Source organism: Guyanagaster necrorhizus, assembly GCF_019112545.1.
Source record: "Guyanagaster necrorhizus MCA 3950 unplaced genomic scaffold BT62scaffold_47, whole genome shotgun sequence".
NCBI lineage: Eukaryota > Fungi > Basidiomycota > Agaricomycetes > Agaricales > Physalacriaceae > Guyanagaster > Guyanagaster necrorhizus.
In genome coordinates this window covers 41,850-66,021 of record NW_025064926.1, presented here as the reverse complement: position 1 = coordinate 66,021, position 24,172 = coordinate 41,850, and the positions used below count along the sequence as shown (strand labels likewise).

Here is a 24,172-nt window from a genome sequence, read left to right as displayed (position 1 = left end):
TGCGAGATGGTCATGAGCACTTCATCATGAGCATCTGGCATGTCGTAGTAGGCTCTTTGGCTAAGTAGCTTAAGTAGCTGATTTCATATGTGACATGTGGTACACATGAATGCTACTCGGAAGACAAAGACATAGAAAAAGGATAAGCAGCGCCCACAATCAACTTCCGATGGAAAATTGCGCCAGTATCGGTTGATAAATGCACTGGCCCTGGCGCTTGTGCCTGTGGAAGACCGTCTCGGAACTACTACCAGTAATATTAGCGAACTTTAAGCGTGTAAAAGGAGATGCCAAATGTGCTCACAGCGCACAAAGAAGAAGACGGTGCTATATGCGCCTCTGGAATCACAGCATCGCCTGGGAAAATATAGAAGTTTCATAAACACCCATTGGCTAGGAAACCAGGGCTTATCGGCATTCTCTGCTACCAATTGGGAGATATCCTTACCTGTTCAACATTCCTTTCGTAGTCTTCTAAAAGGCAAACATCCGAGAATATCGTAGATATGAAAAGAAGAGTTGTCGACGGAAAAGCTGGAATTCATACGTTATTTGGCCATTTCAGCAATGCAGAGTGTCCAATGGGCGAAGAACACCTGCACCCGAACACTCAGGATTATGATTTTCCTCCAGAGTCACCGGGATAGAAGCAGGAATTTTATGCTCAAACATTCTTCAAGTCTCTGTCTCTGCTAAATAAAGGTAAAGTATGTGAGAGTACTTGAAATAGAGCTAACGGCAGCAAAAGGAACGTTCATCGTGGGATACTCAGTCCTGCCATCGTAAAGCCAGCGGGAAGCGGATATTTGTAACGCTTCTGAATCATCGCAGAGAATGTAAAGCGGGTAACAAAGTCACGGGTCCAGATTTTCAGTACCTGGATTATTTTTGTGTTGTTTGCAGGAATGAAGGCGATACCGTACGCGGAGATGAAAACGATGCATGGTAGGAGGACCGCAAAGCCGAGCTCGTTCCGTAGACGATGCGACGAACTCTCTACAATAAGTATTCAAGCCGTTACAAATACAACAATTACTGGCGTAGTTTGGTAGCACCTTCTTTCCTTTGGAAACGAAGCAGTGCTTGGTAGACTCTGTCTTGTATGAGTGCAAGCCGTTCCTATCAATTTCTTGCTCGCGCATCGACGTTTTGGGGAAAATGAAGAGATATTGCCATGACCATCTAACCTATGTTATTGGCTATGCATCACATGCTTGTTATCTATGACAATAAAGAGGACCACAACCCTCCGAAACTCAGGTCCTAGAAATGGAACAAGGGGTTGTCAGGGTGGTGATGAGAAACATGTGCGAAAACAATGCGAGATCTCGAGCATTCCCCCAGCGGGATTCGTGAATGTGTGGTACCCCGTGTGGAAACTGTCGGTATACGTAGTCCATTTCATCAGTTTCACAGGTTGTATACATATAAGCTACTCAAAAGCAGGAGAAACATTGAAAGGATAAGCGGTCCCCATCCCTCAATTATCTTCCCATGAACAACCGCGCTATTCGCTGTTGGCATCCCTGCACTTGTGCCTGTGGAACTCGAGCGTCCACCTGTCTCAGAGCTACTACCAGTAATACTAGCAGAACTCGTTGCCAAGGCGACGCTAATTGTGTTCACAGCAGTACACAAAGAAGAAGATGGAGCAACATGTGCCGGCGGAGTCACCGGCTCGCCCTGGAAGAATGTAGAAGTTCCATATACCCCCATCGGCTACAAAGCCAAGATCAATAAACTTTCATTCGCAAGTAATTTTGAAAAATGCCCTCACCTCTCCACTATCCCCTTCACAGTCTTCAAAGGTACCTGCGGAGTAGTTTGCAGGCATGTTCCATTGACACCCGAGAACGTCGTAGATGTGCTGGCCTGTAAAATAAAATGACAATGAAGTATATATACGGAGGCTAAATAGCGTACACCACGTAGGAGCCATGTCGCCCGGTACACATGCACGAATGCAGAACATCTCGGAGGATATGAAGTTCTTAATGTTGGAGTGAGAAGTAACATCACCTTTAGTCGGTGTAGGACTTACCGTCCATTCATGCATCTGTTGAAGTTCACCAAACGCACTAGAAAACACGAGACCCCCGACGGGGTTGCCTGACCGATCCATTGGTTGAGTTTAAGCTTCCGCCGAATAAAACCCCAACATACCATTTCCATCCGCACCATGAGGATCCAACTCCCCGCCAGCATCACCTTCTGGGACGTTCAATTTCGTAAGGTCACCAACACCTAAAGGCTCAGGTTCGACATGTCAAGTATGAAATTAGTATCGCTTTTATACCTGTAACTTGCACAAAGTCGGGTGTCTTCACGAAGTGCGCTCCTGTAATAGTTCCTTCTGGTATCAGACGCGTACTGTAGCCGTCCTAGAAGCAGTGTATGAGCAATCCAAGGCTTGAGACATTGGATGGACGAACCTTGATGCACCATGAAATTACGATGCGCTGAATTGGATGTAACGGTGACGGTACAGAATATTAAACCTCGGATTCGCACCTCAGTATTGCCGATCGTAGATGCCGGCCCTGCCTCCGGAGGTCCGAAAACACACCTTTGTGGTTCATTAGCAAAAGAACGAGGGAGAGAAGCAGGAGCGACCACACCAGTCAGTTACGGAATTGACTGAGGGTACTTGAGTGAACGGCTCGGAGAAGACAACAGATTGCACGTACCATATACATTTTGGCACAGCGATGTTTGGTTTGAGGACGTTCCGCATTGATTTGTTCCTATAACTGAGAGTTTAGAAGTGATTGGAGCATCAAAACAAGAGCTCACGCACCTTCCTGCCCTTCTTCGGTTGTCGCTGGAACGTTATCGGGAAGGTACGTCGCACTATACGTCTGTGCTTGAACTGACGCAGAACAGAGAGTCAAGATGACTACCAAGACCGTAGAACGGAACGCCATCGATAGTGAACGCTGACGGACGTGCTTCTTATCGAACCCGCGCTTGCTAAGCAGTTCCACGCAGATACCAAGGTGGTTTTAGCGACACGCTGAGAACAGTACCAACCAATCAGAACGCGTCCGGGAGAGGAAGTTTGATACCGCTAGGTACCAAGTTGGCTCGGAATTCGGTGACAAGTTTAAGCACTCGAAGATGTCGACGAGATATAACTGTGGTGAACTCTGACGAACCAAAACTGGCTCTGAGAGAGAGGTCGCTGTCATATAAACTAAGCGTCGTACGGCTTGTATACCTGTTGATGATATACAGCATTAAAAGCGAAATCCCTATTGGCTTCTTCTAGACGCGTGTGAGTGCATTGCGAATTTGCGATATGTAAAGGCACCGAACACAACATCATGGGAAAGCTGCAAGGAAGGAGCTTTCCTGATTTAGTCTTGACTTAACAAGTTTTTCGAAGGTTATGGAGTTACTTGAGAGAACTTGGACAATCCCCTGATGAGTGGCCGTAGCGAAGGAAAGATCAATTTTCCTATTTTGGCGCAGGTGTTGGTGTTGTCAACCTAAGGAATCATCGACTTCTGTGCTCGGTTTGCTTGTATGTCGGAATAGGCTAAGATCTCGCAACAATGGGACTTTGATCTTCTGAAGTCAGTGAGCAGAACTAGTTCATTGTTCTCAGTCCTGAAAATATTTTAATTATATATAAGATAAGATACACGACAAGCATGTCTTAACGATGCAAAAACAACTGCTTTTTCCTCACCGCCTTTTCAATGGCACGATCGACTTCTTCTGCCACCAGAAGACACATTTCCCTGACTTTGTTCTCTTCAGACTTTTGCATAAAGTTCTCGCGCCCCCACATATCCAAATCGAATGCTTCTCGAATCCTCTCCAAACATTCAAGCTCCGTATCGACATCCTTAGGCAGAGGACAAAGTGATTCGGAGAAGCCCCCCAAAAATGACGACACCTCTGTCCTCCATGTCGGATCTTTACGCTTCTTACCGACATTCTGAAGCGGCTCCGTATCAACATCGTGAAGGCTAAGCGACGCGGAGAAAGTCTGCGAAAGTGACGGTTGTTCTTTCCCTTCCTCTTCCTCTTCCTCTTCCTTCCATTCGAGTTCCATATTGTCATCCACCTTGACGCCAGAGGAAATGGGCCAAGGGACGGCTGGGTGTTTGATGTCTTCGAATATGTCCAAGCGGACGTGCATGTCCAAGAAATCGATGTCCTGTGATAGATCCAACTTTGATGGATCCTTTGCCCTGGATATCCTCTCATGGATAAGCTCTGTTATCGTAACCAGACGCCGATACCGTTCTTTATATAAACAATCGTTATTAGGGTTTGGCTGTTCCTGAGGCTCCTCGGGCGATTTTTTGTGAGACTCGCTGAGATTCTGCAAATTCTCCATGGCCTGTTTTTCCCGTTCGCGGGAGCGGGCTAGCTCTTCCTTGACACGGTTTAGATCTGCCTCTCGTTGCAATGCCAGGGCTATCATCTGTGAGAGGTGGGCCGCATCCGATGGGGACGCCATAACCGTGTCGTTCGAGGGGCGTAAGCTGTCCACCTCCGCGAGCAACATCCGATTACGTTCCACGACCTCCATGGTGCCTTCTCGAGCCATGGAAAGATCTCCCTCCATCTCTCGTAGCACTGCCACTTGTTGTTCCAACGCCCTCCAAGCATCAGCCTTCCAACCCTGTAATCGTTCGACTTCTCCCGACAGAGTCTGATTTTCCACGATAAGCTGCATGCCAGCCTCCTTCATGAGGGACATTTCCTCATCCATCCTTCTCAGCATGGCCACGGCGATGCTTCTTTCTTCCTCAAGTATTCGCTGGTACGATTCATCCACAGGCGGCCGCATCTCCAGTTCTCGACATCGTTCCGATACCAGCTTTCCTTGGGAAAATGCTTCATTCAGTGCCGCGCCTAACCTTTCCATCTCCCTCTCCCTCTCCGCTGCAACTCGGCTGACCTCCTCCAGCTTAGATATCAACTTTTCCACCACGCGCTCATGACCTGTACGTGAATGCGTCTCCGCCTCTTGGCTTGCCGCTAGCTCCTTCGTCAACTCTTGCACCTTTCCCTCAGTTTCAAGGACTTCCTGTCGTGCCTTTTCCTCGGCATCAAGAAGTTTCTTTTGAGCCTCTTTCTCGGCGTCAAGGAGTCTCTTTCGCAAGGCAATAACAACCCGCATGGCGGCACTGGTGTTATTGACGAGCTCCGCTTGCTTGGAAGAAAGCATCGCACGGGCTTCAGTCAACTCCAAGTCCGTCGCGCCTAGAATATCCTTGGTCGCCTCCTGCTCTTTAGATAGCATTTCCTTCTCCTCTTGATCATCGTAGATTTTCCGACGAAGGCTGGCATTCTCAGCGCGGAGCTTGAGAAGGCCCTGCTCGACAGATCTGCACCGCTCAGAGAGCAGTCGTGCTGCCTTGTCCTTCCTCCGGTATTCGTCCGTCGCGTGGATCGCCTTCACGTTAATCCCAATCTCCTCATCCTTTCTCCGGATCTCTTCATCTTTCCTCCTGATCTCCTCCTCCATCAGGCGTATTCTTTCATCCTTCAGGCCAATCTCCTTGTCCTGTATCTGGATTCTCTCGGTCTTGTCCCGAATCTCTTCATCCTTCACCTTCGCCGTCTCCTCTTTGTAAAGGTCAATCCGCCCTTCCAGGTCTTTGGCGCGTTCCTCCGTTTCCCGAGCACTTGCTTCTGCTTTGCGCCACTTGTGCTGATTTTCGGCGACCTTGTCCCGTAGCAGGCGATATTGTGAAGGGTAGAGGCGCTGGGGGTCGTACCAACGACTACAGTGCAGAGGGCATGCACTGCATGCAGACTGTTTGTTGAGTGGCTAACGACGATAGTCAATGTTAAGGACGTAGACAGAGAGAAGAGAGGCTCACATTTACTGACGTTGCGTGAAAGACAAAGCCGTTTTCAAAATCGAGACCCTTATATGGCATGGCCGATTGGTGTTGTCGGTGTGGGTGAGTGGCAATGGAGTATATGTGTGGCGTTGAGCTAAAGACGGTCAACGTCAGAAGCTGGAGGAGGAAGTGGAAGCAAAAAGAGATGTACAACTGAGATATAATATTTCGAGGACCAGGACCTCGACGACGTGAGGGAAAACAAAGTATTAAATAGGCGAACAATAAGAACAGTACAAGGGCGCCACATTCGGGCCTTCCGAAATATGATTTTCTCAGGGGCCTCTTTTGTGATCGAGGGGGAATTATTGTCAGAGCCTGGTCGTGGTAGAAAATGGTTCGGGGGTATCTGTATCTCTGATATTCATACATCCGTCGTTGCTCACTGAGAATCGTGCCAGTTCAGAAACGAAAAATACGTGGAGAGTCAAAAAAATGACAAGAGCGTCTATTGAGTGATGGCCCTGCATCATAAAGATCTTGCATTGTCTAAATGGATACAGTCAGTATCGGTCAACCAACAGGATGCCGTAATCCTCGGTTTGGATTTCCACGTACCCCAGAAGGGTTGGAGAAGGCGTTTGCCAGTAGAAAAGCCGAAGAAACCTTGTTCCGAAGCACGACAATTCTGATCCATCCACATTGCTTAGGCGCGTGCGCTGAGCTGGACTGTGTTATAAGGTCAGATAGCGAATGGCAGTACGTTAGATATAAAGCCTAGTCTAAGGCCTTGAGCTTGGCCTCAAAATCGATATCCCTTTTAGAATATACGTATGTTTTTGAATCGTTGAAGAGCTTACTGAGACGGCATATACAAAGAAAAGAAAAGTCATGGTCCTAGATTCGCAGTGCTTTATTGGTTCATTTGAAGGGTGGAGGCTTGCAGGTGGTAGTATAGAAGGGAGATGGAAAAATCTGGCGCGGAGTATCGGACCGTAGAACCGGACCGTTCAAAATACGGTTGGCTTCATTGATACAGTTTGTTTCGTTGCCATCATCGCGACGGTGAACCATCATTGTACGCCCACATCGACAAACATGACATCCACGTCGATGGTGGACATGCGCATTGTTCTGTCTGAGAGCTGAGAGGATGGAGACTATATCCCTATCCAGAGGTGGAAGACTGGATTGCTGGTGTGCGTCGCCTGTTGTGTTTCTGAGCACCAACTTTTTAATGCAGATTTCAGAACGATACGGATTACATGTCTTCGCCATACCTTTGATATGCGCCCAGGCTAGCCCAGGTCTCTCCGGCAATGGTCCCTTCCGCCATTCGCCTTTTTTGTCAATTTGAAGTGCAAATACCCTGTAAAATGTCACCAAGGCCGCATACCCAGGAGAGACCATGCCTCAGCTGCTGAATAACCGACAGAATTACTCCGTTTCGGAAGCTCTTCTTTCAACGGACCACCGATGACTGTCTGATACTCAACGTATCTGTACTATAGTGGATGTCTGCGGTGTTCACGGTTACACGGTCGTTGATTAAAGATTTTAGTGATCGGAGACAAACTGATAGTACTGGAAAGGTTAGTATGATGACCTTGAGGATGATGCCAATGACACTCACATTTCGACGTCAGATATTTATCGACGCGACGACGAGGCACGTATAGCTTTGTACCGTGGAGCCAACTTTTTTTCAGTGTACCTCCCTATCGTTACGGTTGCATCCGTAATGGTATGGTCCACACCACTAATCAGGGTCTCTTCTAAATGCATCGACGAACGGCCGGCGTCGTCTACTATGGGCTTCTTCATTGCGAAGTATATCGTCATCGACAATCCATCAAAGACGGAACTCACATAAGGTGGTGGTACCGGCACAAGGTCCCACCAATGAGCGTCACCTCCACAGTCCTGACATGGCGAGCCATGTGCTGGTGTGCTGAGGCTCGTCGCCTTGGAATCCTTATACATCACATCTTCATGACCATGTGACCTTCGTTACTTCCCTTTTCTGTCTGTTTGTTCACTTCTCGACAGACACAATTGGACCCTATAAGAAGGGCAAGAAAGACGTGGACTCGAATGCACCACCTATGCCTTCCCAACAATTAGTCTGGCTCATAACGGGGACTTCGTGCGTCATTTCGTACATTCACGACTTTCAAATCAACATGCTTTTGTAGATCTGGCCTCGGGCGTGAGCTCGCCATCGCTGCTCTACAGCGCGGTGAAAAGGTTATCGCCACTGCGCGTGGGCGTTCGTTATCGCAGCTTGAGGATCTCACGGTCCTCGGTGCAAATGTACTGGAGCTGGACGTAACTGCGCCCTTGGAAGAACTCCGTGCTATTGCGAAAAAGGCCATCGATATTCACGGTAGAATCGATGTGCTCGTCAACAACGCCGGTCAGTTACCTTGAGTCTGGCTTGCAGTGACACGTAGCTAATTGTATATCAGGGTATGCTCTATTGCAATCCGTTGAAGAGGCAACGTAAGTTTTCTCTGTAATAGATATGATGTCCGCTTATGTCTTCATTCCCACTAGGCCTCAAGAGACCCTGAATCAGTTCAAGTAATTTACACCTATGTGCCGTTATTACTCTTTCATGTATACTATTGCAGCACCAACGTCTTCGGGCCTCTCAACGTAGCAAGGGCTTTCCTTCCGTACATGCGTGAACGACGAACAGGAACCTTTGTATTTCTAGGTTCTATAGGTTCCTGGACGTGGGTACCCATTTCTCAACACGGAAATGTGCGATGCTTATAGCTCATCCTCTAGCCCGCAAGCCTTCTCCGGCCTGTACAATGGATCAAAGTTTGCGATTAGAGGTGTGACGCTTCATAGATTCCGTTGGATATCAGCTAATCAAATTCTCCAAGGCATATCTGAATCTCTCCACCAGGAGATTGCACCATTGGGCCTTCGTAGTGTATGCTTTGACTTTGGATTCTTCCGCACCAACTTTCTCTCTCCTGGACATCGCGTACTGGGAAAGCCCAATATCGCGGGGTACGAGGAGATTGCGCATGGTGCAGAGGCATTCTGTCAAGGTGAATATGATAATCCCCACCAATGCTCAAGACTAAATGTCCCTTGGTAGCATACGATAGACAACAACCTGGAAACCCAAAAAAGGGTGTGCGAGTTGTGCTTGACGTAGTAAGGGGTGAAGGTGTCGCAGAAGGCAAGGCGTTTCCAACAGACTTGCTCCTGGGAAGCGATTGTAGACGTGCTGTTCGGGATGTCATTGAGAAAGCAGTGGCCTCTCAGGAAGAGTGGGATAATGTTACTACCAGTACTGATATTTGAATCACAGAATTTTTACCGAGTCACACATTATCGAATCACTCGCCTGCAAATGTGCATGCTTTGCTGCACTCCCGTGAGGATTTTTTTTGTGTGTGTGTGTGTGTTTTCAGTAGCATTTCTCTGTGTCTATGGACTCGTTCTTGGAATTCTCCTCTGCTATGTTGTCAAAAGTATGCTCTAAAGATATTTGCGACTGTCCTTTTCGTAACAATCATGCATGGACAGGGTCTTCCAACACGTACCTCATTGTGAACATTGTGGCTAGTTCAATCATCATGCTGTCTGTAGGAGCACTGATCAGGCATTACCGACACAGATCAGGGCGTTATCAAGTCGCGTAGCTAATGGCTATTCCCTACAATGAACATCAGGCCTTACTATCCGCCACTGAAGGCCCTTCTCCCGTGCCCCACTTTCATCGGTATCAGGAATCCTCTGGAAAGTTTCCTCGGGAATATCTTAGACATCCTTATCGAAGTGAAGAGGTCTCATGTCACTCTCTTGTGTGGATCTTCTACACGACTCGATACAGTCAGCGCTATTTTTGGGCGGGAGGGGACCAGGGGAGTTTGTCGGATTTCATTCGTGGGATGTTGCAAAAACCAAACGGCCATCCGGAGAGGGTGCCGTTACAAGGAAAGCGATGGAACGTGTGAAGGGCAAAAAAACGCTCCAGAATCGTAGCAATAAGAGGCCGCAAAGTCTCAGCCTCGAGCTTGGTGCTGGAGATGTAGCTCCAACCGGGTCAATAGAATGAATCGCAATTGAATGAAAAGTTTGTTAGGTGACGCTCATGTCAGTGCAGATGTAACAAGTGTAACTTTGAGCAATGGGTACTAGCTCCCGTCGAACGACAATTCCTTGTGAGTTGTGTAATACTGTCTGGTATCGTATTGTGGATACGAGCAGTCTTCATAATCATTGGAAAGCTTGGCCGTCCAAACAGAAATCGTTTCATAGAAAAGAATAAAAATAGTGACATCGTCGAAGGACGGGAAAATAATCGGTATACAGATTGAAAACTAAACGATCTACTCAACAAAATCTGGTGCAGAGGAACGACTCGCGGTAAAAGGATGCCTTGTCAAGTACATCAAGGTCTCAATGCAGTTACAGACCGGAAAAGTGTTGCCATAAACACAGTATAATTACCCATCCTGACCAGCCCGACCGCTGCGACGTCCTGATGAGATCCTACCGCGAAGACTTTCGTTCACGCTGTCCTCACATCACCTCGCTGACAGGTCTATAGGATTGGGGACCAGTCATTAATGGAGCTGAGAATCGATAGTGGAGCACGGAAGAGACACGAAACGAGAATGCCTGAACAAATGGCAGGAATGGTCAGACAAATATCAGCAAAAATTATTCACCTCCACACCTAATCACGTTGTGTCTTCAATGATGTCCCATCCGTCCTCGTCCATCTCTGGCAACTTCTCGACCCTCTTCCTCGCCTTATGTGCGCGCACTCTCGATGCAGGATTCGCAGTGGTCGCCTGGAGGAGCTGCATGAAATCCAAGCCAAACCCAGCTGACGTAGGCGGTGGGAGAAACGGGTTCGTCTCGTGAGATCTCCTAGGTGCAAAGTCTAGCTAGGCAATAGGACAGATGACTGTACGCACTTTCCCAGCTCGCTGCTACAACAGACACTCCACAGGTTACTCAGAACATCACCTGCTTGGTTGAGGGGGACATCGACGTTTTGGGTGTAGGCGAGGTAGGAGACATTGTATAGGAGCATAGCTAGGGCCGTAGTAAACGACGCTTGTGGTTCGGGATCTGGCTCGAGGTAGGATTCTGACGTTATGGGTATGCCCTTGGTACCAGGAGGGGGAGTAGTTGACAATGTAGCCGATGAGAGATGTAGGGGATGTTTAGTGTGCCATCTAATTATGAGTCAGGATGTCAGTGTACCATATGAAAGGAAGCGAAGAAACATACTTCACCCAGCCACCATGTTCACTCCCCTTACCGGCACCAATCCACGGCTGTCCTACGCCAAGTTTATTCCCTGTCCAATGGATCTCAAAAGGGAGCTTGACTCCGAGGTAGAGAGTAAGAAGCGAGATGAAATGTATCGTGTGGGTGATGACGGCATTTATATGGTCAGGTGGATAACCTGGAAAGGATTAGGCGGTAAGACAAGAAGAAGAATAATCCATGCTCACGCCGTATATCACCTGGGACTGGTAGAATGAGGTCACCGATGGTCCATTCGCCCTTTGTCCCAGCCTTTCCCCCTATGGGCGGGCGGCCCCCCACCTCTACGACATTGAAAACTTCGACCAGTTCTTGAACGAGCCCAGAACGAGCCTTGGCAATGGTAACCGACAAGGCTTTGAGTTCTTGAGCTTTACGGGTAGCTTGATGTGCAATGCTGGGCTGTGGTTGGACTTTGGCAGCGGATAGTGTCCGTCGACGCGTAGCGAGCGTTTGGCGCAGCGTTCGAAGACGATCCCGCTCTGCCAAAAGTCAGTCTAGCCCTCAGATATTCAAATATCAGCATACTCTTCTCGTTATCCTTTCGCAGTCTAGCAAGCACGTTCATCAGTTCATCCACACGGTTCTGGATGCTGGAGATGTTTGCACGGCGGAGTCGAGAAGCATTGAAACCATCGAGGGCCCTAGATGACTTCGCCACCTGTTCATCGCGGTCGGCAGCGAAATGTTGCGTTTGGATGCAAAAGTCACGGATGCTAGAATCTGTAGTAAGCCAAGACTCAAAGGACCATGATGAATCGTACTGCGTCTTGAGGCAATTCTCGCAATAGAACTGTCGCTGCTTCAGCTCGCATATCTTGCAGTCCATAGAAATTTTCCTTGCGGCATGTAGATTGGTGGTGGTGGTGGTACAAAGGTAAGCGGAACACGTGGTCTGTATTTGATCGACGCACAAACTTGTATCAGCGGCAGTCAACAAGTTCCAATGTTCGGTGTCCTATAGAAAATCATTTCTAGGAGACCCACAGAAAGAAAACAGGGCCACGATAGGTTCGGCTACCAGCATCACAATCGGCCTAAGCAAAGAGATCTTCAAGGTCTCGAAGAACGGGACACGTTCGAGCTCCTCGAGTGTACGGTAGCTCTCGTCTCCCGTAGACTTCCGTAGCTTCTCAACTTTACGACGGAGAAGGAGAGGTGCCAATGTTTCAGGAATGAACAACGTGAAGGCAAAGCATACACCAGTGAAGATGAAAAGGACCCAGTCTACAAGTAAAACGTGAGAATGGAGATCGAACAATGACAAGGAGCATCGTACAAATCCATCTCCAGCCAGCTTTCTCGGCAATCCACCCTCCAAAGAGCGGTCCAAGGCAGGGGCCCATACTATAAAAGCGGATGAGGATCAGAACTGATCGCAGCAGCTTATGGCTCACAATAAAGTAAACGAGAACACCGCCATAGGGACTCCTCGCTCCTCGACGGCCCAAATATCGGCCACACTGTAGATACGGATCGTCAGGAAACACAAAGGATACCAGAAGGCCGATCACTGACGTTCCGCCCACATTACATATCGGCGCAGAGGCCGCCAATCCCGCAATCTGACGGGCAACAACTAGTGTGGCCATGTTTTTTGACAGAGCACTAGGCAGCATGAAAATGAAGAAGAAGAAGATGCTGACTTGGTACATCAGTGTTCTGCCCACTACTTCTGATAGCGGGGCAAAGAATAGTGGTCTATGGATCATGTCATGTCAGGGGTGGGGAATGAGCATGGAGCATCCAGATAACCTACCCAATACCAAAGGCATTATTCTTCTTCATCCTGAAACTGTGATGATACAGCCTGGCCCCACAGACAGGCCCCCCAGATCTCCCTTTGGAAACTTGTGTGCACAGGTTTGAACCCTTTGGTACTTGTGGACAGAATTGTGACAGGTTTCTGCTTAGAGCACAAAGCTTTAAGTCATGTATTGTGTATTTAGGGATTTTGATTTGATCTGAACAGTGATTGGGACTTTGTGAGAGCTTTGAAGTATTGTATTGAGCTACAGTACTCTTGCCTTGAGGCTCAGTGATACTGGTTGCCTCCTCTTGTTTAAACAAAAGCTTTAAGACTTAGAGAGATCTCAGATCATTGTATGTATGCTATTGCTATTTGTGTGTAGTGGGTCATTGAGGAGACAATTATATTTGCTATTACTACTCTTATCACATTATAATCTCCCAATGTATTGTATGTGTGTTGGTATGGATGTAATCAGTGGATAGTGCTCTGCTGTATCACTTTTAGGAAGGGGAACTGTCAAGATTAAAATGGTTGAAGGGGAAAAGACCACTCCAGTCACACTAAAGGAGTGTATCCACTGTCCTGATGCATCATTCAATCTTATGTTGATAGGGCACATTACAGATGCTGGATTTGAACTCAAATTCAAAGAGTCCAGAATGGATATTATCTCACCACATGGCAAAATAATCAGCCATGGAGATAAAATATCAAAGCTGTACAGCCTTGATATCATTGTTCCAGAAATAACTCAGGCCCATGCTATAAAATCAGCCTGATCATGGCAAAAGTGGCACAAAACATTAGGCCACTTAAATATGGGATCAGTAAAGAGACTATTTAGGAAGAAAATGGTCAAGGGGATGGATATAGATGAGTCAGCCAAGCCTCAGACAGATTGCATAGCCTGCATAAAAGCCAAACATCATACCAAGCCATTTCCACAGGAAGCTGAAAGAGACTATACTGAAATAGGGGAAATGACATTTTTGGATCTATGGGGGCTGGCCTGAACTCAGGGTATTCATGGTGAAAGGTATTACATAAGCTTCACAGATGGGAAATCCTGAAGGACAATGTTGTATTTTCTGAAGTCAAAGCAAGGTATGGAAATTCAAAAGAAGATCCAGCAGTATCAAAAATACATCAAAGTCCACAAAGAGAAGGATCTGAAGTTTATGAGGATTGACAATGAAAAGGAATATGTCAATAAAGAGGTAAAAGAATACCTCCAGGACAATAGCATACAGTTGGAATTGACTGCAGCATATTCTCTATCTCAAAACAGAGTTGCTGAGAGAATAAATCAGACCCTTGTAGAGTATGCATGCACCATGCTAGAAGAACATCACTTACCAAAGTTTCTATGGCCTGAGGCAGTAGCATATGCTACATACTTGAAGAACTGATCACCAACCAGGGCCATCAAAAATGATCTAACCCCAGAAGAAGTGTTTCAGGGCATGAAACCAGATATTTCAGCACTTCAGAAATTCAGAGTAAAGTGCTGGGTGTTGCAACAAGATAACAAGAGGTCAAAACTAGACCCAAAGTCAAGGGAATTTATTTTCACAGGTCTTACAGATGAATCCAGGGCCTGGAGATATTATAACCCTCAAACCAGGCAGATTCAGACCTCAAGAAATATTATATTCTCTGAAAACAACACTACAGAGCCTATAGACACTGACTATGTAGTCTTCCACCCTTTATTGCTTGAGAGGGAGTCAGAGAGCAAAGTTGAGCAGACTCTGGATGGAAATGATGGCATTTTGGATGATTCTGTGGATACCAGAAATGTCAAACTAAAAGAGGAAATAGCCTCTGATATGTCATCAATCAAATCAAAGTTCCAATATGGCATGGGAAAATGATCAAGCCACATGACAAATTGGCTCAGATCACATCAAAGACCCAACCGAGTTACTGGACACTTTATAATCCAAGTGTATGAGCTGTGAAAACATTGGAACAACAGCATACCTCAGAAGAATCATCTTTGGAAGCTGTAAATGTTGCAATAGACTATGCATGCATTGGAGAAACTGCAGACAACCTCAGTGATGAGCCATTAAGCCTTGAAGAAGCCAAGACAAGGCCAGACTGGCATCATTGAAAGAAAGCAATGGATGAAGAATACAATCTATTGACTTCTCTAGGCACATGGCAGCTGGAAGAATTACTCAAAGACAGATCACTTGTGGATTGCAAGTGGACTTACAGATTGAAAAGAGATGGTGATGGGAAAGATTGCAAGTGGACTTACAGATTGAAAAGAGATGGTGATGGGAAAATCACCAGATACAAAGCCAGACTTGTTGCAAAAGGATTTTCACAGGTACCTGGCATTGATTTCTTTGAGACATATGCACCTATTGTCAGGCTGGACATATTCTGCCTACTCATAGCAATTGCTGCTCAAAGAAATCTAATCATTCATAGAATGGATGTTGTTGGAGCTTACTTAAATGGTAAACTCAATGAATCCATTTACATGGCACAGCCACCTGAATATTCAGATAGGAGTGGAAAAGCAGCATACCTCAAATTAATGTTGTATGAACTCAAGCAATCTGACCAAGTTTGGAATGACAAATTAAATGCTATATTTTTGGGACTTGAATACATCAGATTGATCAGTGATCAATGTGTGTACATCAGACAAATGAGTTCTGGTCCCATAATCATAGCTATACATATCAATGACATGACACTGCTTGCTCCAGATGATGAAACCATGTCTAAAATGAAAGAAGAGCTTAAGAAGAAGCTAAATATCACAGACATGAGAGAGATTCAATATATATTGGGCATGAAGATAGACAGAAATAGGGACAAGAGCACTATCACTCTATCCCAGAAGGCATATATTCTCAAAGTACTTGAGTGAATGGGCATGAATGACTGCAAACTGGTCAAAATACCTATAGACCTGAATGTATGGCTAGAGAAAATTCTGACAGAAGATCCATGAGGCATTGATACAGCCACTAGGAAATATTACCATACTGGTGTCAGATCACTAATGTATGTGGCCAATGGATCCTGGCCTGACATTGCACATGCTGTCACTGAATTAAGCAAGTATGTGCAGAATCTGGCTGCTGAGCATATCACAGCCTTAAAGCAAGTTTTCTGCTATCTGAAGGAAACTCTAGACTTTGGAATCACATATAGAGAGACTATAGATGAGCTGATACCTTATTCAGACTCAGACTGGAGAGAAGAAAGTATTGGGATTTTGCTGAAAAGTTCTAGAAAGGGCAATCCAGCATCATGCTGAGAGTTGATGAGTAAGCTTGAGAGAAAGAGAAAGTTGTAGTAAATTCTAGATATAAGTCTGAAGAGTATAAATACAAGCTCTGTAAGAGCTGTAGAATAAGGAGTTCATACCTTCTGACCTTACCAGCCTGGAGTCTACCCTGCACATCACTGAGGATTTCCAACAGACAGAACAGATAGAAGATCAACATCTGGTTATGTCTGTACTTATGCAGAGGGAGCTGTTACTTGGAGTTTAAAGAAACAGCCCACTGTAGTCTTATCCACTATGGAAGCAGAATATATGGCCCTCACACACACAATCTGAGAAGTAATTTGGCTATGAGCACTCTTAACCAAATTAGGATTGCCACCTTATAAAGCAATGACTATTTTCATTGACAATCAATCAGCAATCAAATTTGCTGAGAACCTTATATTCCATGCACAATCAAAGCATATAGACATATAGCACCACTTCATTCATGAGTGCATGGCTTCAAATGAAGTCAAAGTTCAGCACTGCACATCAGAAGAGAACTTAGCAGATATATTCATTAAAGGCCTACTAAGACCATTATATGAGTATCTATCTGTAGGTATTCTAGGAACTCAGAATTGAGGAGGAGTGTTGGGATAGCAATTCCAAGTGAGTATGAGAACATACTCAAAGATACAATGCCAGTCAGCAGCAGCTGACTTGGATTGTGATCAGAACTCATTTAGTATTTTGTAGAAAGATCTCAAAGTAATATAAAATGTATTTAAGTAGAATGTTTCTCTCTTGAGAGGCTAATTCTAATCCTCTGTACATTACTCTGCTCTCTACTTACAACATATTCTGAATCTAAAGTGAAGAAGACTGCTATGTTAAATCATAATAGTGGTCAGAGATACTGAAAACAGCTATACCTTAATCAAAATATGTGATATCATTTGCTGAGGATTTTTTCACTTATTCTGCTGGATCTTCATCTTGTGGTAGATGCCAGATGGTTGATATAGATTCTTCAGATAGTATCTGGGGAGTGGAACAGAGATGTCTCACTTTTGTAGATAATAATATCAGGATGCTCCAATACTGATATTTCTGGTCCCTGGCAACACATATAAGGCCAATGGCAATGACAGCATAGAGTGTAACCCACAAAGAGATACTCAGCCTGAGTTAGACCATATAAATCTTCTCAAACTCCCACACAGAATTGTCTATGTCACTTCACATCCACTGTCTGAGAGCAGAATATAAAAGTCTGCATCAACATAGAACAAGATGGCACCTAAGTACAAGCAGATATTTAGTTCAGAATCTGAGGATAGATATTGATTCAACACACCTCTGTCAGATCAAATAAGATAGACACTGTTATGATTTTTTCCATTTCCTTTCTTGATTGAACCCCTATTTATGCTTAGTCAGGGCACTTAAGACCATAGAGATGGGCTTAGTCACCATAATAGGCCAAAACAGTCATTGTCCTCTGATGCAATGACACTCCTTGATGATAGACAATGCTCTTTTGTAGAACTTGTGATGCTCAAGAACAACAAGCATTATAGCTTAGGATTGCACAATTAGTAGATGTATATTTATCTCAAGGACAAACAGTATATAAGTAGGATAGCTCTTGCTGTGTATCCCCAGCTTCAAGCTAAAGTTTATTCTTCACCACTTCATCTTGAGCTGACTGTCTTTGGTCTTGAAGCATTAGATCAACAGATGCACATAGTGAACTCTGACATGACTGTATGAACTTGATACAGCATCAGTTTATCATATGTTTAGATCATGTGCAACTTGAGCTTAACAATTAGCTTAAAGCTTCTGCTTCTCTTTCCTTATGCACACTAGCATGAAGGAAACCAAATGCCACCATCAACCACATCAACCTCTGATCTAACAGATGACTTTTTTAGGCTTTTAGCCTCTATCATTGGAACACTCCTCAGACTCCTCACCATCATTCAACTTGGTTGAGGATGACAATCAGTAACTGCCTGGGTAGTCCAGCACTACTATACTTTTAAACAAGTACAACATCTCCTATAAAATGTCACACCAAACCTCCTCTTCCACAACATCCCAGTCTCTATCTGAGCCTCCTTCCAGCCCACATTTGGATCTGTACCTGAAGCTCAACCTGGCAGCATAAGTCTGTGAGTTTATACAGAGAAAGAAGGACACTGATACCCTTTAGGACCCCACTGACCAGACAGCAGAAATGGCCACACTCAGCACACTGGATTTAGAAACCCATGGACATGGCCAATGAACCTCTCTCCAGTCCCAGACCATAAGAACAAGGACCTCCCTGATGACTTCTTTGATGCTGAGCCATCCTCTGACTCTTTCACCACCTCTCCTGAGCATGAAATTAAAGATTGTGCCAGGAACTCTCTTGATGATCCTAAGGTGGCTTCAAGCTCTAGATACAGCTCCCTCTATGTGACCCCAGAAAGAAGTCCTACCTCATCTGTCCATACCAACTATGAAAGTGGAGGACTCTCAGACTTTAAAACAAACAGTAAGAACTTTCAGAATAGAGTGCTCTACAGGCACCCTGAGTACAGAAGTAATATTGAACAGGCCCTATGACCTGAACACATTGAAGCAGAACATGCCTGCCAGCAAGAAGAACATGAAGCCACTCAGTATAATGCAGAGTATAGAAGGTGCCAGTGCAAGCTTAAGGCTGCCACCTGAGAATCAGCTGCCTCAGAGTAGTATAGGCTCAGATCAGAAACCATGGGATCCCCATTCCAGGAGCCCAGTATAACAGAAACAGACCCATGGACAGGATCAGCAGAAGCTGTTACCTCCATTGAGACAGCATGGTGAGATATCTACTCCCCTCTCCCTAGAAATATTGATACCACCAAATGAGATACCATTCTCTCAGATACTGAATCCATCCTCAATGCCTACAGACTTTGAGTCCCTTCCAACATCTGTGTCAGTGACTATAGCCTCTGACAATTTCTTGGTGGAAGAGTTGCAGAACTCTTTTTCAACCCCTACTTTTATCAAAACTTCTGCCAGTATTGCTGCAAACTGGAGGAGCAAGGAGCATGCAGCAGAAGGGATGCTAGAGACAGATCTGGCCAACCTCAGCAGCAGTCTCCTCCTAGAACCAGTCCCAATGCCACTGGACTCAGCATCCAGAATCCAGAGCAGCTCTTCCATGATGATCAGACCTCACATCCTATCAATTTATGACCAGCCCAACAGCTACCTCACCAAGGACAGTGAGAAGGGTGCAGAGGATGAGATAGACAAGGAAGATGAGAATGAGGAGCTGGATCCACTGCTTAAATGGGGGGACTGAGAACAATGCACAGAGTCAACAGATGAAGAAATACTTGAAGAAGAGATACAGTATGAATGGGAGAAAGAATATTTAAGGCTATACTGGGAAGAAGTAGCTATTTTATGGAGGGATGTTGGCTGGCTAATGACACCTCTAGGACAAGAGTATATGATCATGGCTGATATTGAAAAAATTGACATTTTACAGTATGCTACAACTGAGCAAGTGATTTTTATTTATAACAAGAAACACCTTGAAGACTTACTGAGGAAACTCTCAGCACACAAATCCAAGCATAAGGTTCAGCCAATGCCATGGACCTCATCAGTCACTCTGAAATGAGCCATATACATAGCACCATCCATCTGAACCACCATCAGCATCTGATACACCTACTTGACACCATCTATATGAAGCTCCACTAATCAGCTTGCTCAATCATGATCTCAGCTGGTTAGCCAACTCACTGGATTCCAAAATCCCTGGACCAGCACAGGAAGCTGACTTCTTGGCAGACAACCCCCACCTGATGAAGTCGGGATATTTCTATTGGGTACGTGTTTTTTTAGCTAGAAATTTATTGCCTAACGGAACCTAGTTTGCTGTAACGATCAGAGCATCAAATCTAATGGGGAGGATGTGGGATTATATGCGGCGTCCATGCTGGCAGGAGACGTACTGCGGGACTGGTACGTACCTCACCTCTTCTTTAGCCAGACACAGGACCTCACTTTATTCTTTCTTCTCTGACGCGCAGGGCTCATCATATTTATCATACTGGGCTATGGATCCACCAACAACCTTCTCATATCTTTCGGGAGCTTAGGAATGACTTGATGGCCCAATGCGTAGCCCACCTAACCTGAAGGCTAGGACCCCAGCATAGTTGCGGTCCGTACTCGGGAGGCAAGAAGGACGTCCAGTCGTTAACTGTGTCGATGGCTGGGCCTGGCGCAGGTACATCTTTGGTTGCTGCCTTTTTGCTGTTGTTGAACCCCCTCAGGGCTAGCTCTATGTTTCTCATGGACCCTTGCCAATGTGTATGAGGTAGTGGCACGGTCATATGTCGCTCTCACTTCGGCCTCTGCAAGCTGTTGTCCAGGACCTGGAAATGATACAACCATTATCCGGACGAGCGGTATAAATTCGGTGGGACCACATTTTCCCTCAGGCGATAGACTGGATACTAAATGACCTCTCAGTCACCAATCTGCCATGCTCCTTGATTTTGATGGCAAAGTACTTACCACGCTCCATCATCTGGCGGGAGACGTGGATCGTCGCAACAACAAGCGTTCGTCTTCATTTAGAGAGACGTATGCTTCATGCATTCGACGTACCGGGTTCTGGATCCCTCTTCGTGTACGTCGTGGGGACATTAACGATGTGCGAATAGAGGATTCCTGCTGCACTGGCCGATACCTAGTGGTGTGTGTGACGACTTCTCGCATAATCTTCTGCGAAAAGATGCTTGTGGGTCTTTGATACTTGTTTTATTCTCAAAGAAGGCTTACATTTCCTATCAGAGCAATCCCCAGCGTCTCTCATTCTGCCTATGATGATCGTGAAACCGATGGATGCTTTATTTGAGCAGCTAACAGATAAAATCAACCATCACCTATTGAACCCCCATATCGCGCCCCGTTTCCCTTTAGCGGCGTGCCGTCACTCCTACGGATTAACTTGAAGATTTTGGCAAAGATCCAGGAAGATACGGGGGATTCAAAGAGTGCTTGACCCACGAAAATGCTGCGGCTCCAATCCGTCTAGTATGCCTATAATAACATGTTATCTCCAATCCGCTGAGTACTATCAGAAGGGGGAAAGTTCGGATGATAGCTCAATTACAAGGCACGGGTCCGATGCGAGTTCTACTTTTGATCCACTTTGCTCTCCTCCAGCACGCCACCGTTTGTCAGCTATGGTCGGGAGCGATACATCGACGACTTGGTGCACTTAAGCTTCCGTCCTGTCCGAACGTTTGTATGTCATGCTGCCACAACACAATTATGTCGACGAATTGACCGGATACCCCCAACCATCGGTTGCTGCTTATATCAAAGCATCGAATATCGAGAGAGATATTAACGAAGAATTACGAGGAGACGACATATAGCCGCAAGAAAGGAAATGTGACAATGTCACCGGGGTATGTGATTTCGCGTATTTATCTTTATGGGTAATTCATGACGTAGTCCAATAGTGAGATATTGCGAAGGAAGTGGGATTAATGTATCTCGGGAGAAGAAATACCGCTGTTCCTTCCAATTTTCGTGCGGTGTTAGTCAAAACGGCCATGAGATCGTTTTCAACGATGGTTGTATCGACAATGTAGAGGAATTATCGATCAAAATTCATTACTGAGAGGAGGATAATGATCTGGGTATAGAGTCACATGTTCATTGTATTGAATATGGTGTAGCGGCTAGCGTTAACGTCTTTTATTCGAGTGTTGTGAGTGCACGCAGTGGCTTGGGGTTAGATTCCCGGTATCCGAATGCTGCGGAAAAAAGTCTGCTTTTCTTGAATCCATAGAGATGATCCAAACATGTTTTCCATTTTATTTTATCGACATCAAACATTGAAATCATCACGAAATCAGCAGGTTCGAATTTCCCTATTTACTATTCTTTGCCATGGTGATAAATAGGAGGACGTTGTTGAAGCCAGCACAAGATCAAATCAGAAGTATCTGTTATTCAGGCAGAAATGGACAGATAATAAGATGAAGGCAATTATTGCTAAATCAATTCATTCGGCCGCCATTGCTTCACGTGAAATTTTACGCCGACAAAGATGCTTCAGGGAGCAAGCCCTCGGCTTCATACTCCTCAACGTCGAAAGACGCATACTGAGTGCTGACTTCAGGGCTTTCGTAAGTCCTAGAAACCAATTAGTATGTTTGTAACTCGAGTACATTGATGTGACATACATGTTGAGAGGAACTGTAATGGACCCAACGAGACCGTCGGTAATCTCGTCGCCGACCCAGGTAATATCCATCTGCCGCAAAATGGTTAGGTAACAAGCGTGATAATGGGAGCAGGATACATACAGTAGCATCGTAGCCCGTAGCTGACTCTGTGAAAAATGTAAGTGAGCCAGCTAGACAACAGAGGAGGAAACTTACGGTAAGGATACCACATGTCATCTAAAAAGTCTGAGCGTTGAGATTAGGCGCTTATGTGAATATGCTTACCATCGTTGCTAACGGAGTCGGACCACGAGATAGCATTGGCAGCGTAGACAGGATTGGCAGCAACGGCATCAAGCGTGTCTTGGTCGAAGAAGAATTGTCCAGTACTAAGTAGTTCGAGTATGAGAGCAGAGAACGAGTCACTCAATATAAAGGAATCTTACTGTACTGCGCTACCTCCAGCTATGAAAGTGCCGTTAGCGGCGATATAGCCTTCAGGGTACGCCTTGATGTGGAAATGCTGGGCTCGGCCAGAATCTATGTGTTCCGTAAATTCTCCCGGGTCAAAAAAAAACATCGTAAAACACGTACACCATCCGGGGAAGACAGAGTACATCGTCAAGTGACCGTCGTCACTGCGCAGAAGAGCCTTGAGCAACTGTCAGCGAATCAGAGCAGTGACAACTTACTCTGTCTGCCAGACACCACGAAGGAAAGTGCTGTTGTCGTCCACGGCTTCATTGAGAAGCTGAGTCGCGGATGGTGAGTCCGCTCCATCATAGGCACCATAGCTAGTTGACGTCGTAGCGACAGTCTGAGTGGGGGCATCCGAAATACTAGTAGCACCGGAAGTCAGTGAGGCGCTCGCGTCACCACTGGGACTTCCTGCTCCGCTGCCTCCAGCAAGGGCAGACTAAGAAGTATAAAATATCCGTTAGTATACACCTTTATATTTAAAGAAGACTTACGCCAGTTTCAGCAATGTACCCAGCGTAAAAACCCGTAGCGTTTGCGTGCCAGGCGTCGACCCAGACTTGAACGGGGTCGCAGGTGCTAATGTCCATGAAGTCAACCTACAAGCCGTCAGCGCCTAGTAAGCAGGACGGTTAAACCTACGCACAGAAACTTCAAGGGGGATTCCGCCTTGTCCTTCGGTGATATTTTGACGCACGATTTCACCTCTGACGGAGTGGTGAGTAAACTTCTGGTGAAGACAAGTGTATTGGCGGCATACAAAATATGGTAAGGTCCTTGGGTGACTTCGGGGGTCACGAGGCAGGTGCTGTCGTTGCTAGACGTTGTCCTAGGGAAGACGTCGTAAGTGTGGGAGGAAGGCGAAACGTGAGATAAATTACCTCCGGAGAACCCCCGAGCTCCTACGAGCTAGAGCACTTTCCGACCGTTTGCGCCGACGGGCAGCTAAGACGTCGCCGCATCGTTTCTCGAGTGCATGACGCGCCTCGAGATTATCGCGCTTCCAGTTGGCGGGAGCGGGAGACGCGTGCGCGACGACTGAGCTTACGACTGAGGCAGCAAGGAAGAGTCGAGTGAGAGCAGAAACCATAGCAGATGCTGGTGATTAACCTGTGATTCCAACAGGTTTTTATACGTCTCCCCACCAGTTGCAGATACATATGGGGTAAATTCCGGCAGCGAAAATCACAATTTCACATAGCCGTTGCGTCGCGTCGCGTAGGGTCGGGCTGGGCTGGTAACCACTGAATACTAGCCAATGAGAATATACCCGATTTGTCAAGGGTTGACCTGGGAGAAATCAAGTCACGGGGTTTTCTCAGTGTCGTGATCCTGTTTCTGGGAT

The 24,172-nt window shown here is 46.0% G+C and overlaps 8 protein-coding genes across 8 annotated transcripts; 2 read left to right on the top strand and 6 right to left on the bottom strand.

Annotated features, from left to right (window-relative positions):
• Window positions 1-754: 754 nt before the first annotated feature.
• BT62DRAFT_1012520 (uncharacterized protein) lies at window positions 755-1,142 on the bottom strand (the record flags this gene model as incomplete). Its single annotated transcript, XM_043177942.1, has 2 exons — window positions 755-996; window positions 1,037-1,142. The coding sequence occupies 2 exons, from the start codon at window positions 1,140-1,142 to the stop codon at window positions 755-757; spliced, it is 348 nt and encodes a 115-aa protein (XP_043034095.1).
• Window positions 1,143-1,374: 232 nt separating this feature from the next.
• BT62DRAFT_956800 (uncharacterized protein) lies at window positions 1,375-3,275 on the bottom strand. The gene is made up of 11 exons (XM_043188388.1): window positions 2,798-3,275; window positions 2,688-2,744; window positions 2,619-2,637; window positions 2,512-2,566; window positions 2,433-2,459; window positions 2,297-2,381; window positions 2,164-2,244; window positions 2,042-2,109; window positions 1,924-1,990; window positions 1,778-1,872; window positions 1,375-1,719 (listed from the first exon to the last, which is right to left on the bottom strand). Exons 1-11 carry the CDS (start codon window positions 2,922-2,924, stop codon window positions 1,411-1,413), a joined length of 990 nt encoding a protein of 329 aa, XP_043034094.1. The 5' UTR covers window positions 2,925-3,275; the 3' UTR covers window positions 1,375-1,410.
• Window positions 3,276-3,658: 383 nt separating this feature from the next.
• BT62DRAFT_923907 (uncharacterized protein) lies at window positions 3,659-5,903 on the bottom strand (the record flags this gene model as incomplete). The annotated part of the gene is made up of 2 exons (XM_043184561.1): window positions 3,659-5,791; window positions 5,844-5,903. The coding sequence occupies 2 exons, from the start codon at window positions 5,901-5,903 to the stop codon at window positions 3,659-3,661; spliced, it is 2,193 nt and encodes a 730-aa protein (XP_043034093.1).
• A 1,418-nt stretch (window positions 5,904-7,321) lies between these two features.
• Window positions 7,322-7,680, top strand: BT62DRAFT_1012518 (uncharacterized protein; the record flags this gene model as incomplete). Its single annotated transcript, XM_043177941.1, has 2 exons — window positions 7,322-7,403; window positions 7,454-7,680. 2 exons carry the CDS (start codon window positions 7,322-7,324, stop codon window positions 7,678-7,680), a joined length of 309 nt encoding a protein of 102 aa, XP_043034092.1.
• Window positions 7,593-9,284, top strand: BT62DRAFT_577256 (NAD(P)-binding protein). Its single transcript, XM_043181469.1, has 8 exons — window positions 7,593-7,953; window positions 8,003-8,223; window positions 8,276-8,309; window positions 8,364-8,390; window positions 8,441-8,545; window positions 8,601-8,650; window positions 8,702-8,872; window positions 8,923-9,284. Exons 1-8 carry the CDS (start codon window positions 7,913-7,915, stop codon window positions 9,129-9,131), a joined length of 858 nt encoding a protein of 285 aa, XP_043034091.1. The 5' UTR covers window positions 7,593-7,912; the 3' UTR covers window positions 9,132-9,284.
• A 777-nt stretch (window positions 9,285-10,061) lies between these two features.
• Window positions 10,062-11,997, bottom strand: BT62DRAFT_937846 (uncharacterized protein). Its single transcript, XM_043187417.1, has 7 exons — window positions 11,879-11,997; window positions 11,643-11,830; window positions 11,303-11,596; window positions 11,076-11,253; window positions 10,757-11,020; window positions 10,513-10,709; window positions 10,062-10,454 (listed from the first exon to the last, which is right to left on the bottom strand). The coding sequence occupies exons 1-6, from the start codon at window positions 11,941-11,943 to the stop codon at window positions 10,517-10,519; spliced, it is 1,182 nt and encodes a 393-aa protein (XP_043034090.1). The 5' UTR covers window positions 11,944-11,997; the 3' UTR covers window positions 10,062-10,454; window positions 10,513-10,516.
• A 29-nt stretch (window positions 11,998-12,026) lies between these two features.
• Window positions 12,027-13,013, bottom strand: BT62DRAFT_577205 (MFS general substrate transporter). The gene is made up of 5 exons (XM_043181468.1): window positions 12,874-13,013; window positions 12,633-12,815; window positions 12,512-12,577; window positions 12,394-12,461; window positions 12,027-12,341 (listed from the first exon to the last, which is right to left on the bottom strand). The coding sequence occupies exons 1-5, from the start codon at window positions 12,900-12,902 to the stop codon at window positions 12,073-12,075; spliced, it is 615 nt and encodes a 204-aa protein (XP_043034089.1). The 5' UTR covers window positions 12,903-13,013; the 3' UTR covers window positions 12,027-12,072.
• A 9,180-nt stretch (window positions 13,014-22,193) lies between these two features.
• On the bottom strand, window positions 22,194-23,917 carry BT62DRAFT_989202 (aromatic compound dioxygenase; the record flags this gene model as incomplete). Its single annotated transcript, XM_043190145.1, has 12 exons — window positions 22,194-22,318; window positions 22,369-22,439; window positions 22,492-22,517; window positions 22,567-22,587; window positions 22,636-22,739; window positions 22,797-22,890; window positions 22,945-22,988; window positions 23,043-23,266; window positions 23,322-23,426; window positions 23,474-23,534; window positions 23,588-23,656; window positions 23,709-23,917. The coding sequence occupies 12 exons, from the start codon at window positions 23,915-23,917 to the stop codon at window positions 22,219-22,221; spliced, it is 1,128 nt and encodes a 375-aa protein (XP_043034088.1). The 3' UTR covers window positions 22,194-22,218.
• Between the last annotated feature and the right edge of the window lie 255 nt (window positions 23,918-24,172).

Bases quoted from the DNA above. Each gene is read 5' to 3' on its own strand.
- BT62DRAFT_956800 (XM_043188388.1), bottom strand. From the start codon at position 2,924: ATGGCGTTCCGTTCTACGGTCTTGGTAGTCATCTTGACTCTCTGTTCT. The intron at 2,460-2,511 runs GTGCGAATCCGA...CATCCAATTCAG, and splicing joins CTACGATCGGCAATACTGAG to CGCATCGTAATTTCATGGTG. The intron at 1,720-1,777 runs GTGAGGGCATTT...TTGGCTTTGTAG, and splicing joins GTGAAGGGGATAGTGGAGAG to CCGATGGGGGTATATGGAAC.
- BT62DRAFT_577256 (XM_043181469.1), top strand. From the start codon at position 7,913: ATGCCTTCCCAACAATTAGTCTGGCTCATAACGGGGACTTC. The intron at 8,310-8,363 runs GTAAGTTTTCTC...CATTCCCACTAG, and splicing joins CAATCCGTTGAAGAGGCAAC to GCCTCAAGAGACCCTGAATC. The intron at 8,873-8,922 runs GTGAATATGATA...GTCCCTTGGTAG, and splicing joins TGCAGAGGCATTCTGTCAAG to CATACGATAGACAACAACCT.
- BT62DRAFT_937846 (XM_043187417.1), bottom strand. From the start codon at position 11,943: ATGGACTGCAAGATATGCGAGCTGAAGCAGCGACAGTTCTATTGCGAG. The intron at 11,021-11,075 runs GTATGTTTCTTC...ACTCATAATTAG, and splicing joins GAACATGGTGGCTGGGTGAA to ATGGCACACTAAACATCCCC. The intron at 10,710-10,756 runs GTGCGTACAGTC...CTTTGCACCTAG, and splicing joins TGTAGCAGCGAGCTGGGAAA to GAGATCTCACGAGACGAACC.
- BT62DRAFT_577205 (XM_043181468.1), bottom strand. From the start codon at position 12,902: ATGAAGAAGAATAATGCCTTTGGTATTGG. The intron at 12,816-12,873 runs GTAGGTTATCTG...CATGATCCATAG, and splicing joins AATAATGCCTTTGGTATTGG to ACCACTATTCTTTGCCCCGC. The intron at 12,342-12,393 runs GTACGATGCTCC...TTTTACTTGTAG, and splicing joins AGCTGGCTGGAGATGGATTT to ACTGGGTCCTTTTCATCTTC.